The sequence below is a fragment of the Panulirus ornatus genome, chromosome 13, assembly GCF_036320965.1.
Source record: "Panulirus ornatus isolate Po-2019 chromosome 13, ASM3632096v1, whole genome shotgun sequence".
Taxonomy (NCBI): domain Eukaryota; kingdom Metazoa; phylum Arthropoda; class Malacostraca; order Decapoda; family Palinuridae; genus Panulirus; species Panulirus ornatus.
The window spans coordinates 44600420-44617409 of NC_092236.1; the positions used below are offsets into that span (position 1 = coordinate 44600420).

The following is a 16990-nucleotide window of genomic DNA, read 5'->3' on the forward strand; positions in this document are numbered from 1 at the left end:
AAGGAGCACTTCCAAAAACGACAGCTCTTCCAGGATACTCAAACACGGACAGAACTGTTCCAGTGACAACTTTACCCACTAGGGGTCTCGATGTTGCCCTAAGAAGGCTCGGTTGATAACTTTACCTCTTGGGTGAACCCTACCTCCTCAGTGCCCCGCTGAACGCCTAGGGTGGCACCGGTGATGATCCAGTCTGGAAGCAGCGGCTGAGTACCCAGTGAGGTGGTGACTGCCTGCACCGTCTTGAGCAGGCTGGGACCCACCACTAGGATCGCCTGGAAGGTGTTGCTGTGTAGATAAACCTCATGACGCGTCGCCTCGGTGAAGTTCAACACCAAGTAGCTAAAGCATAGGAGGAAACGGCTGGTTAATCAGGGTCCTCGACTGAGAAGGAGTAGAGTATAGAGCATCAATTTAGCTGAGAGATGGGGGTTGACTTAGGACTGGGGGTTACTTAAGAAAGCGGGAATCAGGTAGAAACCGGAAAGCAAGAAGAAACAAGTATAATTACCCGATGGGATAATAGTAAAAGGACTTTTTTCAGACAAAATGTTAATTGAGTGCGTGAGATTCAACTAGGGAAAATAAATCCAACGAATGAACAGATATACTAACAATCACAAGCTATTGGGGTTGGTCTTCCACCAAACTACCACTCACCATTACGTCCACTACGAAGGGAAACCGCCAGACTCATCTAAGTTACATTCTCAATAAACATGAATTCACTCGACCTTCGAGAAACACATTTTACTTCATCTTAGACAAATTCATCTTTTAAACCCTCGGTGAACTTAGTTTCACTTGACCTTCGACAAACACCTTCACTTCATCCTCAATAAACACGTTTCACCACTCTCATCTTCACTACACCAGCGAAACCCGTGGACTTTGTCTTGATTCATAAGGATCAGGCCAAGGGCAATATTCACAACCTTAATCTTCACTGCACCTTCGACATCCTTGACTTATGACCTGACATACGGATCAAGTCAAAGGCCACCTCCACATTACCCTCGACACCATTAGCCTTTGAGTTGAAATTTATGGGTCAGGTCAGAAATATATTCTACTACACCCTCGACCCCACAGGCCTTTAATATGACCCATTCGTGTCAAGCTAAAGGTCCTGATCCAGTGAAGGGTCAAGAAAAACGCATTTTTCCTAAATCAAGGTTGGAGTGCTGATTATCGGGAAGAAAAGAATATAAAAGAAAAAGAAAAACTATGTTTTTACCCTTTGGAGGGAGACATACAAACTTATCGAGGAGAAACCACATGACCTCTGTTAGTGGAGACCCAAGTTGACCAAACTGACTAGAAGAGGAAGGTAAGGCACAGTTTACGTCAGCAACTAAGATCGAGTGTAGTGTTCTTGGTAGGTACCAAAAGTACGCACTTGGCTGCATGTTAACACAGACAAGGCTGATATGTAATGTAAAAGGCTATAAAGATGAGACACATAACACTATACATATGAGGTCTTCCTAGCCCAAGGGTGACTTGAACCTTAGGATATGACTGGCCGCAGCCTCGTCCTTCAAGTGGATGGAATGCATGAGAGAAGAAGAGGGACTCACTTGTGGTCAAGGATGAGTAAGGAGTATCTCTTGGAGGAGAGGAAGGAGGCCTGGGGCCAGTAGGTGGTGTAGTATTCCCCGCCGGCGCCACCGTCGATGTCGCTGATGTTGGATATGATGCCTCCGTCACGACCCACACCTGAGGGAACCGACCGCAGTCAGTGGTGGTAAGGCGCCGCCTGGGATACGAACTTATTGTGTTTATTGTAACTTTCTTTTTCGCAAAGATATATATATATATATATATATTATATATATATATATATATATATATATATATATATATATATATATATATATATATATATATATATTTCTTTTTTTTTTTTTTTTTTTTTTTGTTGCTTTGTCGCTGTCTCCCGCGTTAGCGACGTAGCGCAAGGAAACAGACGAAAGAATGGCCAAACCCACCCACATACACTTGTATATACATACACGTCCACACTCGCAAATATACATACCTATACATCTCAACGTATACATATATGTATATACACACACCCATGTACATATATACACATGTACATAATTCACACTGTCTGTCTTTATCTATTCCCATCGCCACCCCGCCACACATGAAAAAAAAACCCTCCCCCCTCATGTGTCCGAGGTAGCGCTAGGAAAAGACAACAAAGGCCACATTCGTTCACACTCAGTCTCTAGCTGTCATGTGATAATGCACCGAAACCACAGCTCCCTTTCCACATCCAGGCCCCACAGAACATTCCATGGTTTATCCCAGACGCTTCACATGCCCTGGTTCAATCCATTGACAGAACATCGACCTCGGTATACCACATCGATCCAGTTCACTCTATTCCTTGCCCGCCTTTCACCCTCCTGCATGTTCAGGCCCCGATCACTCAAAATCTTTTTCACTCAATCTTTCCACCTCCAATTTGGTCTCCCACTTCTCCTCGTTCCCTCCACCTCCGACACATATAACCTCTTGGTCAATCTTTCCTCACTCATTCTCTCCATGTGCCCAAACCATTTCAAAACACCCTCTTCTGCTCTCTCAACCACGCTCTTTTCATTTCCACACATCTCTCTTACCCGTACATTACTTACTCGATCAAACCACCTCACACCACATATTGCCCTCAAACATCTCATTTCCAGCCCATCCACCCTCCTGCGCACAACTCTATCCATAGCCCACGCCTCGCAACCATAAAACATTGTTGGAACCACTATTCCTTCAAACATACCCATTTTTGCTTTCGGAGATAATGTTCTCGACTTCCAAACATTCTTCAAGGCTCCCAGGATTTTCGCCCCCTCCCCCACCCAATGATTCACTTCCGCTTCCATGGTTCCATCCGCTACCAGATCCACTCCCAGATATCTAAAACACTTTACTTCCTCCAGTTTTTCTCCATTCAAACTTACCTCCCAATTGACTTGACCCTCAACCCTATTGTACCTAATAACCTTGCTCTTATTCACATTTACTCTTAACTTTCTTCTTTCACACACTTTACCAAACTCAGTCACCAGCTTCTGCAGTTTCTCACATGAATCAGCCACCAGCGCTGTATCATCAGCGAACAACAACTGACTCACTTCCCAAGCTCTCTCATCCCCAACAGATTTCATACTTGCCCCTCTTTCCAAAACTCTTGCATTCACCTCCCTAACAACCACATCCATAAACAAATTAAACAACCATGGAAACATCACACACCCCTGCCGCAAACCTACATTCACTGAGAACCAGTCACTTTCCTCTCTTCCTACACGTACACATGCCTTTACAACGTCAGGACAGCGGAGTATTTCATCAATATCTGCCGATCTAAAATTGGATATCAAGAGGTCGTTTTCTATAAAATCGAAACTACAGTAAAAGGTGAATCCTGTAATATTATCATCCCTATTAGTCGGCTTTTCACCGACCTCTCAGGTGCTAGTTACAGTGTGTCTTTGCGTGGGAACACTGCTCGATCTAACGTGTTAGTAGCTGAGTCTGACCATTTGACGTGAGAGACAGTCTTCAGGTAAATCAATCAGTCTGTGAACCTCCTGGTCACTCCCCAGGTAATCCCAGCCAATGTTAGGATTTGTCAGAGTCTCCAGCAGTTACTGCTTACTTCTTAGTTACGAACGAATTCATTCCCGCATAACAAAGCTCAGACAAATATTTTCTGGTCATCGTTTTAGGGGATTTGCAGTTTTCCTAAACCAATTTTGGATGTCCATTGTATCATTTCAGTAAACAATGCATTGGATCTATCGACATATGACTGCTAAACATATTTGCCTTTACTTACTTTACCGTTGTTTTTCATCATTATTTTTTTTAGCTCAAAACTCTCTCTCTCTCTCTCTCTCTCTCTCTCTCTCTCTCTCTCTCTCTCTCTCTCTCTCTCTCTCTCTCTCTCTCTCTCTCTCTCTCTCTCTCTCTCTCTCTCTCTCTCTCTCTCTCTCTCTCTCTCTCTCGTACGTTAGAATAACACCACCACCAGAAAGAAAACAGTATATCCTGGAACTGCTGATTCAAAAGCAATGTGCTCCTTTTTTGCAGAATCTATCCACCTTTCTATTGTTTCTTTATTAGTTTTTTTTTCGTTTTTGACAGACCACATGACGTCTCTTCATTGCGTTTTAGGTTTACGCATCTGGCGCTGGTGTTAAAAAAAAAGAAATCGACTCGGGAAGCTATGCTGAGTGTACCTCAGACCTCTGGGGTTGGATGAAGAAACTGAAGTCGCTGGAGAGAGACACTCTGACCCAACAGATGACTAACAGATGACCTCGAGGGTCGGTTAGACCTAAATTTACCATGAATCTGGCAAATTCCTGTTGGATCCGTTCGTCAAAAATGCTACCCGGCCTTGCTCTACCAACCCTGTTAAAACTCAGGCCATCTTTAGCACACTAGCTCCTCTTTCCACTGAAACTATGCCAGAGATCTATGTTGTCGATCCTCCAGCCTTACAGGTATGTTACATTCTCCACAAATGCCTAACATTCTTCTTAAGATGACATCCAATTAACATAACCTTCCTACGGCTTTCTTTAAACTTTCTATTATCTTATATTTCTTAAGGATCTATTTTGACCCATCCTCAACCTCTATGTTCGGCCTAGCTTTGGCAACAACAACAGTGTCCTCAGTAGTGTTTCAGTGCCCTGTACCTTTTGTTAAGGATTTCATCATAGCCGCAGGAGATCGTAGTCAAACTCTATTTTTGTTCCTACCACAAAACTTTGTATCTAAATATGTGACCAAGGCTTTCATGACAATGGCGAACCTAGGTTCTTCTTGCTTTTCGTCACCCACCACTATCAACCTAATGTCTGCTTCTGTTTCCATTACCTTTCGCTCTGAATTAGGCTTTATCCTCTTCCTAACCCCTTAGAAATGATCACTTCTATCCACCGTCGTCCTCACCGTCACCATTCTAGTTTACAGATTACCCATCTTCTTTGTGACGTCCTCATTCGTCCCCACTGATCTCTACTGATAATTTACGCTGTAAAGAACATATCTACTTTCATCTCTCATTACTATGTCTTTAGTGAGGTCTTGATTGCATGTTGGACGTGCAAAACATTAACAGTAAGGCATCATAAGAAAGTTTCTTGGCCATATTAGCTACAGAGCGCTGAACAGACATGTCTGCCTTCAAAAATACATACTTGACACACTCGCAAGGAAGGATAGAACAAATAGTGATGACGCACTCGTAGTAAAGTGTTAAGGGGACACAGTCATCAGTCACTGACAGAGAAAGATCACAACCATAGGCACGGCAATAAACAATTCTCTGTAGTTACCACAGTCCTGGTATTTAACTTCACACGATCCTGAGCACTCTGGGAAATATGTTCCTTGACCGAAGAAACGAACGTCTGGTCTGTATGGTTGAGAATGGTGTGAAGGAAGTGTCTCCGAACGGGGAACTAGTGGATGAATAGTAAATAAGAAATGCGTTGTTGGAACTAGTGAATGTGTGAATATCGTGAATGGCGACTCCCTGGCAGGGCCCTCGTCAGTACAACAGCACTGAGGCAAAATGTCTTCACAAATAAGACACTGGTTGTCCCAGACTGACGCTTTAGTTACTTGGTCAGCAGGGTCCCTCTCACTCCCTTGTTATCTGGTCAACAATGTGGCTCCTCTCACTACCTCGTTGCCCGGTCATCAGTGTGGTCCTTCTCACTTCCTTGTTACCTGGTCATCAATACGGTTTCTCTCACTACCTTACTACCTAGTCATCAACGTGGTTTCTCTCACTTCCCTATTACTTGGTCATTAACGTGGTCCCTCTCACTACCTCATCACCAGACCATCGATGTGGTTCCTCTAACTACCTTATTACCAGATCATCAATGTGGTTCATCTCACTACCTTGTTACCTAGTCATCACTGTGGTTCCTTTCACTGCCTCATTAACAGGTCATTATTGTGGTTCCTCTCACTACCTTGTTCGCTGGTCCAGATCGGGAAGGCGTGACCCCTCAGGTTGAGGTAAGTGTATTGCTCTCCGGCGCCCCACACCCTCTCAGCCTCCTCCGCGGAGAGCCTCACCCACATTCGGCTGTATGTGGTGTTGGTGTACGTGGAGAGGTTCACCAGCGAGTGCCCACCGGTACCCGGAGTTTCCCGTATGGCCAATTCCACCTGGGGTTGAAAGGAAGGTCGACAATGATAAGACGGGAATCTTATGGACAAGGTAAGAGATGTATAGAGATGTATCCTTATGGCAACAGGTCGTCACAGTGATGGGTACAGCAGAAGAGTGAGGCAAACAATAGCAATGAGTCATTATGGTACCAACGCCATATAAAACCCCTTATCTCTTTTCGTCTACTTTCAGATATCAAGCCATTGATGGTTCCGTGAAAGAAACTAGACTGTCTATGTTCACATATACCAAAGCAGATATTCATGTACCTAGAACAAGCTGCTGGCGTTTAGGTAACAAAAGTCGTCCTTCATTAAATGCACAAGTTTGATCAGGAAATAAGAATATTACGGAAACAAATCAAGATCAGACAAAGACACTCTGACCTAAAACACTCAAAAGTTTAAACACTAAAGTCTTAATCTTATGATGATTGTTTCTCTGGTGTGAGGTCCACGTTAAATGATTAGAAATCATGGAGTCTTGCGGTTCAGCCTTTGTTTGTATACATTTATGTGACTTATAAGCCAATGCTTTGAACGATGGCAAAGCTGCAACCTTAACTGATAATTTGGAAGAAATCTATTGCAAACACGTCAAGGAGGCTTGATATCGAAGCCCCTCTGGCGCTGGTTTTAGTAGGGGCATAAGACTCCGACTACCAGGGATACAATGCTTTACTTTACTTGGAGTTTCACACATAGACCACCTGACAAGACTTACTGTCAAACTCGAGTCTTCTGAAGACGAGAAGGCCAAATGGATATAATCTGGCAAGTCGGAGATTTCCTCGTATCGCTGAAGAGGACGCCTCACCAACACCTCATCTTCGATCTCGAAGTTGCCGTGTTGTTCGCTGAAGTTGGACCTCCCATGACCTATCCAGATAATAGGGTCGTCCTCCGTGTGGCGGAACACCTGTGGTGGAGACGGAGCGGTTTCAGCGAAGAGGATCTGTGTGGGGCACCTGAGGATAACAACTGTTTGTAGGAACCTGGAAACATGAGGACCTTACAGCGAGATGAGCGCCATCCATGAACATGATCAGGAAGCCAGGGCTGATAGACGTCCCAGGTGCCTGGCAATTGTGTCAGACGCTTGACAAGTGTGTCAGAAGCCTGGCAGGTGTGTTAGGCGCCAGGTGAGTTTGTCAGGTACCTGGTAATGTGGCAAATACCTAGCAAGTGTGTTGAGTGTGTCAGGTTTCTGATTGGTGTAGCAGAAGCCTGAGGAGTGTGTCAAATACCTGGCAAGTGTATCAGATGTCTAGCAAGTGTGTTAGATGCAAGAAAAGTATGTCTGGTGTCAGGCAAATGTTTCATTTGCCTGGTGATTATAGCAGATGTCTGACAAGTAACACAGAAGCCTGGCGATCATTGGTGATGTCTGGCAAATATGTAAGGTGCCTGGCAAGTGTACTACATGGGGAAAATCCAGAGTGGTCCCCCCTTCTCCTCCACAGAAAGGAATGAACATGTATCAATACATCTCCAGCAAAAAATGAGATCTTTGTCCATCTATACAACTTAAAAATGTTATTGACCAATTATCATGAACAAAGCATTGATGGGTATTGTGAAACCGCTACCTGTTATGAAGAGAGAAATGTAGCCATCATCCTTGGTGCTTGTCCCTGTTTTATTCCGTGATAGCAGGAGTATCGCCCTGTATTGTACGATAGTGTTGTTGTTCTGTGGACGTTCACCCACATAGTTGCTTGCCATGCCCCAAGATCAAAAGAAAAATGATACTCTCATTATACCTTTGTCCATTTTTCTTTTATTCGAAAACATGGGGTTTGACTCCCTCCCATTATCATGGATGTGAACCATCGTTCCGTTAGCAAAGTGAAGACAACTGTGCATGGCAGAGAGGGTTGTCGCTGGGTCTACTAAGCTAAGCTTAAGACAGGAACATCAATGGTAATCAAAGTTCATAGTACTTGTGTGTTCCTCGTGAGATCGTTATAGCGTTTCCGTCTTGCTGAATTTGAAGATGTTATCACTTACGTATATCAAGAGGGAGATAACGCTTGAGACGTAAACATGTGTTTGATAGACAAGAGCGGTTCTGCTGCTGCAAGAGACACTAAAGCTGCTATATAGAGGAATCATAACCGATGATTTGAACTGCTTCTTTTTTTTACACTTCGCTACTTTGTTACATTTCGTACGTGCTTTACCCTCAAAGATTTTGACTACAGCAATTAGTCAGTTTCTAATCCACGTACGATCCTTGAGTACTCAGTTTAGGTTTCCCTAGAAATTTCAAATCTTTAGCTCCAATGGATATAACACGTCCTAATCTAAAAGAGCCTTACCATGACTCAAAAAAATGAAATTATTTAGATGTCAGTAATCATTATAGAGATACATTGCATAATACTTCTGGTAAAATTCCAGGTTCTGGATGACATGAAAATAATCTATGAATTAGGATGAAACGAGAATCAGTTTAACTCTAGACCTGACGCGATTTAGACGAGGGGAGACGGGTTAGTAGCATTATTTTCCATCATTAAAGGAACAAGTATAAGTGATAGCCATAAGCATATGATCAGGGGGAAAACGTGGTAAAGATAACAAGAAATCTACAGCACCAACGAAATCCTTACCAAATTTCACCAAGTGGCGGAGAATTGCATCAGATTTCAGTATCAAATTTGAAATATACCAATTACACTGTCAACTTCCTCCCGCAATATTGATTGGATGTGCTGGGAAAAAATAACATATTCAACAAACATAGCAAAATCGATCAGCAAACAACTCTCAGACTAAATGGGTAGTTGGTTGGTCTGTTTGGTTTAACAGCCAGTGTCCTGTAAGGAAAGCCAGTATTCCTGGAACCCTTTTTGATCTCTGACTGTCTAAAGTCCCTGCACAATGATCTTACCAGCACTATCTAAACTTATAGAGAAAAGCAAATAGACCGACAAATCAATGAAAACTGAATAAAAGTACTTCTAACTCGAGGCAAAACGCTTGCCCAAGAGTCTGTATCCATTACGACGAGTAAAATTAGACCCATCAAGTCTGAAGTAACTTTATAGATCAAGATTATCAAAGCACTTTGATCATTTTGAATACTTGTATAAGATCACTTCTTAACCTTCTGTTTTCCAGGCGAAAGAGATTCAAGTCGTTTAGATTATTCTCGTAGGATCTTTTCTCCGTCAGGGAATCATTTTTGTAACTCAACGCCGAGCTCTCTCCATTCTATCCATGTCTTTTTTGCAAGCTAGGATAACCAACATTGAACACGATACTCGAGATCTGGATGAACCAGTGAAGTGTAAAGAGTACGGATGATTTCCCTGGACTCAAGATTCGAAGGCTTTGCTCATGAGTCTAAGAATTTTGTTCGTTGTTTTCATTGCTTCCGTACACTGCTTACTTGGTTTTAGGGCACCTGAGATTATTACACCCAAGACTTTTTCCTCACTAATATTTTGCTGTTCAACATACTTCTTACTGTTCGTTTATACTACCAATATATAAAACTTTGCACCTTTCGATATTAGAATTCATTTGTCATCTCTGAGCCCAGGCCATCAGTGTCAGTTTGAAGGTGTAAACGTTCAACTTTATTCGTAGATTTATTTCCCAGCTTTGTACCATGAGCAAATTCTCATATCTTGCAATCCAACCCATATAATCAAAATCATTTTCACATATTAGAAAGAGAACCGGTCCCAAGACTGATCCTTGTGGCACTCCACTTGTTACGTCTAACCATTCTGAGGTTTGACCATAAATCACAACTCTGTTTACGGCCAGTCAACCAATTTCCTATCCACTGAAGTACATCCCTGCAGTGCCAAGTGAATTAATTTTTGCTAGTAACCTTTGATGGGCGACCTTATCAATAGCTTTTTGAAAATCTAGACAGATAATGTTAAATGCTTTACTTTCGTCGCACATGTTGATTATATCATAAAAGAAATCAAACAGATTTGTCAGACATGAACAATTTTGTCGAAAACCAGGCTAAGAATCGTTAATGAAGTGGTGGTCCTCTGATCTAGATGGTTTTCAATTCTATCTTGAATGATGGTTCCCATAAGCTTCCCAGCTACAAACGTTAAGATAAGAGGACGATGATTTCTGGGAAGTGACTTATTATCTTTTTTGGAATATCGGTGTTACATTACCAAACTTCCATTCATCTAGAACTTTTCCCGTAGTTAATGACTTACTGAAAAGGGCAGTCAAGGGCTTAATTATCTTATTTATCGAATCCTTCATAACGTTTCTTCCGTAAGTATATCTTTGGTTTTTATGTCAGTTTACTGAAAAACGGTCCCCTCTCTTGGGTTGTGCCTCCTATCGTAAATTCAGATGCCAAAAAAAAGTAATTTGATATTTTTGCAATGGCTTCGTTGTCTTGAACCAAGTCACCGTTTTTCGTAATCAATTGCTGGATAATGACTCTCTTGCTTCTTACATAACCGTAAAACGTCTTAAGGAATCTTTTGTTATTGTTAGCAAATATACGCAATGTACTTTGTCGTATAACTCTCTTATTTTCTCCACGCGAATTTACATGACTAACTCCATCATGTTGGTTATCAATTTTCCATGTGATAGTCAGGCTGGTCCACTGACTTTGCCACAGAAGAAGAACTGATTCCTTGCCCAAAGAAAGGTAGGACCCCAGCTCCCGAGGGATCGGAGCGACCACCTCGAGTTCTGAGGTCGACTTAGCCAACCTGTAACCTGCCTGTTCATTGCCGTAAATGTTGAAATGACACACCAGGCACCGAAGTCAAGAGAACATCTTTGTTACATGAATCTTATTCATTACTGAAGTTGCCCTGAATTTCGCTTGACTCCGTATGACCAGAGTCTATAGCTTTATGAGCTAATAACGAATCAGAGAAAATTACTAATTTAGTATGAACTCAATACATCATATAATCTGTGACTTTATCAATGGCAAATAATTCCATATAAGAAAAAAAAATTGTACGTAAAAAATCATTCAGTCGACCACACGCTTGCACCACGCATTCACCTGTTATGGAGCAATTAGTGTAGAAGTGGACATATGTGACAAACGATCTGTAATGACCCCACGAAATTGCTGGTGTGCCTCACTCTCCGGCGCCTTCCTTTTCCTCACGGAGAACCAGTTCGTATTAACTTATATTATAGACATCTCACACGAAGATACATTATTCCAAACCAACGTGTCCACTTCTTGCACTTTCAGACCAGAATTTTCACTGAGGAAGTGTATTCTGAAGGCCAGGGGCCTGGCGCCTCTCTCGACGAACTGCTTGTATTGTTGAGCCAGGAGACAGGCAGTAGTGTTCCTTCTCCTGGCATCAGAATACCACATCTTAATGTTGATTCATCTCGACGCAGCTAGGACGGAGGATCATTTGCCTTAGGTTGCAATCGCGGAACTCTAGCACATGGCAGAGCTTCAAGACACATTCGCAGACCTTGCAACACATTCCACCCTCTCAGGGTATTGTCGCTCGCCGAAACAAACGCCTGAGAGCCATAGTCTAGTCCACTTCTAATAAGGGCTTTGTACAACATTAATAAATGATTTCTGTTGGCTCCCCAAAATGATCCCGAAAGATAGTTGAGAATATTTTACATTTTATTACAATTTGCTATCAAATAATTAATATACATTTTATTACGATTTGCTATCAAATAATCAATATGCTGTTTCCAATTAAATCTCTGGTCAAAATTTAATCCAAGAAACCATTCGTTATTGCAAAAGGTAATCGGGTTGTTGTGTAATTTTAGCTGTAAGTCCGGGAATTTATCTTTTTGGGTAAAAACAACTGCAACACTTTTAGCTCATGAAAATTTAAGTAATCACTGTAGCGCCCAATGAAGACGGACTCAAATGCAACATGAATCCGTTCAGCCGAATATTGTGCTTTAGACGAGGAGTATCACATTGTACAATCATCAGCATAAAGTGAGTATTCAAGGTTTCGAGGGACGGAAGCTGGAGACAGAATATCATTAATCTTTATATCAAATTATGTTTGGCTCAGAACGCTGCCTTGCGGCACCCCATTTTCTCGGGCAAATGTGTCCGAGATTACGTTAGATGCACCAATCTTGACAGCATATATTCTGTTATTTAGAAAGTTGAAAATGAAAATGGGCAAATAACCTTTTAAATCCGCAGCATTAAGTTTGCTTACGACTGCGTTTCGCTATAATATGTCAAAAGCTTTGTCCAAATCTTAGAAAATAAATCCAATCAAAAAACTTTTTATACAAAAGTGTCTAAAATTCTATATGTTCTCATTACAGTAAACAATCCATTATGCTCCTTTGTTTAAGGAATGCACATTGTTGATCATTTGATAAACCCTGTGAGTCTATTTAAAGATTAAGCCTTCTATCAACAATTCTCTCCATAACCTTACAAATACAGCTCGTCAATGCAATAGGTTGAAACGAATTGATATTAGTAAGGTGCCAAGAACCTTTTGGGATGGGGATGACGTGCGCAAAGTGCCATGAGTTTGGAAATGTTCTAGACGTACAAATCTCATTGTACAATGCCAACAGCTTAGTCCGGTTGGCCTGACTAAGATGCTAAATCGTCTCGTGGGTTATCCCGCTGGGTCCCGGGATGGAACCTTTACAGTATTTCAGGGCAAGAATCAATTCCTTAAGGGTAAAGGTATTATTATATGGTATTTTCATCTTCTGTGGCAAAGTCAATCACTGTTTGCTCGGTATGACGTCTGAGAATCTCCTGGCGATAGTGTTGGCTATGTCAACTGGGTCGTCGATGGTGCCGTCTTGCGTGGTAAGATGGAGGGGTGTTTGTATTCTCATCTTATTTGCTTAAGTGTGGACCAGAGCTGACTGATGAGAGTCTCCATATTAATAGGTGATACATAGCCACACCTGGAGTTTCTTTTGGCTTATCGTCCTGTTCCTCTTGTCTGAGCCCTGGCTTGTTTGTACATAATGAGGTTGGTGTGTGAAGACGTTGTCGAAAATCCTGTATCTGTTATTGCACTCACGCAGTACATTTCGGCAATTCAGTTTCCACAAGAGGATTCTTCGCTTTGTGGAATTTGTACTTATCTTAGGAATTGAGGCTCAGCAGCCCGAAGGATAGCGCTAGTTTCATTGTTAACCTTTGTATCATTGTTATCACCGGATATATCTAAGACGACCATCCTTGAAACAGACACACACAATCTCCTTTCTTATGATTACATCGAAATGGAGATCGCCTGGTACTAGTGTGGCATGTATAAGAAAGACAGATTGGGAGTTGGTCACTTCCCAAGTTGTTGTCGCATGTACCCCAGTTGAGGTCATTTAGTATATCTGGATGACGGAGACAGGTCGATGGCTGAGATGTTTCTTGTCCGATCATCTACACGAGTTCATCTACCATCGTGTAAAAGAGCGAGATTAGAATGAATGATATGACTTACCATTTCTTTCCCACGAGGTCTGCCAGCATACTTCCCCACTAATGATGATAAGCGCTGAAATCTCTGGGAAGTGATTTTTTTGTGGAGTAATTGACTGATAAGTCTGGTGAGTTTATCATCCTCAAGTTTGTTGGAACTGGGAAAGTTAATTGAACAATTGGCCAAGTACATATCATCAAATTTCACTCTACATTCGAAGGCTTCTAGAGTAGAATCTAAAGTCACTCCTGTATGGGGTAAGCTTTGGTGTGTATAGATAGCTACCCCATGATCTTCATCTGTTCGATATGGGTGTTGGTTATTCAAAACGGCACAGTCGAATGCACTGGACAAATAACTGATGGTCTATACACTGCAATCAACAGTGACAGCTGCGTTTGCTTAATCATATGATCTCTGCAGATTCAATGATGATGTTGAATAAATTAGTGTAAGATTTTCTTTTAGCCGTTCAACCTTTTGAGCTCTCTTCCTTTTTGTACTTGATGGAGTCCACAGGGAAATAGGATCGGCCCCTGGAAGTGGTGACGGTTTTCTCGTCCATTGTTTCCATTAATTCCAGTGAGTAAAATTTGGATAGGGTAGTCTTCATCACCGAAGCCACAGGACCGACCAGGTGTGCGACACAGACTCTCTCGTTAATTTTGTTGATTTAATTCAACTTGTGTAGGGGTCTAGTAGAGAACGTGAATTTGTGTTTTTGGCATACGAGTTTTTGTCATGATTATCACCAGTTAGTGTCAGTCTGCTTAGTTAGGGATTCGTCTGGAGTCGTGGCGCGTGATTCAGCAACTAGCGAAGTTTGCATAGCAATCGTCACCAGGATTCATTATGTTTCAGAGTTGCGTGAGAGTCCTTCACCCTCTTCCACCGCTCGCCATATGAAATATTTTCCTTTGCCTTAAGTGCGTAGACTTCTTTCTCAGACTTGTATACCGAGGACAGTCTCGGTACGAGCTTGGGTGGTTGCCACCACAGTTAACGTAAAGTACTACCTTGGCCGTACAATTGTCAGCAACGTGGTCCTCGCTGGCACATTTTCCAGGTCGAGATGGAAGAGTACAAGACTCATCACCAAGGCCATACTTTTGGCATTTGTAACATCGCAAGCCATTGGGCACATATGGTCTTAATGAATCCGACAACTATACCACCGTGTTATCTGGACTTTCCGAAAGTAAAGAGATTACCATGAGTCGCTCGCCGTTGATGAATCTAGAGATGAATCGAGCAGCAGGACGTGTGCAAGTTCCTTCATAATGTTCTCACTCATGTCCATGACATCAGGACAGATCATTCTTCTACATGTGTTCATGGTCGCACGAATGGAAGCGAAAACATCACATGAAGGAACTCTCTCAGCTTAATAGGTCCGCAAACTTGAATCGAAGGCATGACTTTAACAAGGTTACTACTCGACAGTTTCCTGCCCATTTCAGTAGCACTAGTCTGGCCATCAATAACCTTCTAGATCAAGAAGGGATTGAAGGAAGCCAGTGTCGATAAACTGGTCGCATGTATCAGCACAAACCAGCATTGTATAACTTAAACACAAAAGTCGGTCACAACCACTACCCACTACGGCAGCAGTGACTGGCTTCGGGAGCCAGACCCTAGATTCTGGGATGGCGTAGCACCACAAACAAGCGCTACTATAGCCACCTTCCCTTTCTCCTAAAAAAAAAACGAAAAAGAAGACTAAAGATAAGGCAGTTTATCAGACAGCAAAGTGTCCCAAAGTAGAGCCGGACACGCACGGCCGGGTTGAGTTCTCCCGCGGTCATTTTGGCGCACAATTCTGTCCAAACAGCCTTTACAATATGTACCAGTGGTCAAGCAACGCAAGATACACCAATATATACTCACTCACCTTAGAAATAATAGGGAAAGAGATGATGCAAAGTACATATCCAAAATTCAAAATGGGAGAGTAGAGAAGTAAAGGAATGGCTAAGCTGTTACCCTAATTTAAGCTAAAATATGGTGAATTATGAAAACTTTTCTATCAGGTCCTTTTAGTAAATAAATTCCTTGGAATCCTGACATTCACATAATCTTTTTTTTCCAATAACATCAAAAATACGAAAGTTTTAGTTACCAGGTGAAGATAGGTGAAATCATAGGTTCCATTAATTTCGAAAAGCGTTCCATTTTCTTTTGATCCACATTTGCCGTGATCATTATAACCTTTTCTACAGTCACATTTGTTATCGTTGGATAAAGGAATAATGCTCCAAATCAGTTCCCTTGGTCCAAAACATTTGTATTAAGTATGAGTAGCCCATGAATACGCATTCCTTCCAGATCCTTAAGTTATTTTTGTGGTGCCCCTAAGCTGGATCTTTGCCATGTTTCTGATTTCTTTACATAAAAGAATATATGTTTAATCCTGATCTCTAATATTCTAGTCATGAGAGAGTTCTCAGAAAGCCTTTTAAAGTCTACACTAAAGTTAACGTTTTCTTTGATTTCATAGAGAACTGTTTATGAGTAACATAGGTAAAAATTGTACTTGCTGAAATACAGGTATAATCAGAAACCTAACCTCCCTAGCTCATTTGAAATAGCACTAGAGAATAAGCAACGTTATCCACTACTGTCTTTTAATTAGATGAGGCTGGTTTGATCTTGAGTTTAAGCGAGACGATCTTGCTCTTTTATGTATACCTACATCATCCTCAAAAATTCCAGGTAACATTACTTCACCCCTCGCTGACTCTACGCCTTTTCTTTAAATACATAGACATCTTTTGATCGTGGTCACCCTAAAGCAGAGTACTCTGGTACACTGCATCACAGGATCATGTTCCATAACGTTCCCCTACGACTGTCACACAGTTTTGAAGACTCGCATCTTCTCCCACGACGTTTCCTGTAAAGTTGCAACTTACCTCCCTACCGTAGACGCTGATGAAGAATCCATCCTCGTTGTACACAAGACTGAGCTCGGCCGTCGTCAGCGTCGCTGTCAGGAACAGTAGTAACAGGAAGGTTCCGAGGCTCCTCACTTTCGTCTCCGCCATGAACCCCGTACTCCGACACTGGTTCCCTCAAAATTGGTTGGATGTCTGTCTGGTGTGTAGCTGTGTGAAGGAATTTTTTTTTTACATTCTACTAATATCAATACAAAAATGTACATAAACAATTCAGTTTACGTTTGAATATTTGACGCTGGTACAGTGTCGGCGTCACTCAAATGATAACTCTCATCTCTTCAGGAGGTAGTAGATGTCTTTGGAATATTTGCTTTCTGAATTTATATCTTTGAAAAATTTCCTACCTCCTGAGGCCAATATGTTATCAGAGATTGTACAGATATCTGATCACTCAGTTCGTCA

General features: G+C 41.9%; 1 protein-coding gene across 1 annotated transcript in view; it reads right to left on the minus strand.

Annotated features, from left to right (window-relative positions):
- Positions 1-16735, minus strand: part of LOC139752607 (sulfoquinovosidase-like) — a 35934-nt gene extending 19199 nt beyond the window's left edge. Inside the window, exons 1-5 of the mRNA XM_071668362.1 lie at positions 16544-16735; positions 6938-7132; positions 6012-6210; positions 1581-1719; positions 144-342 (exon numbers count right to left, since the gene is read on the minus strand). Of these exons, the coding sequence (XP_071524463.1) occupies positions 144-342; positions 1581-1719; positions 6012-6210; positions 6938-7132; positions 16544-16675 (864 nt within the window). The 5' untranslated portion in view covers positions 16676-16735. The remainder of the gene's footprint in view (positions 1-143; positions 343-1580; positions 1720-6011; positions 6211-6937; positions 7133-16543) is intronic.
- Between the last annotated feature and the right edge of the window lie 255 nt (positions 16736-16990).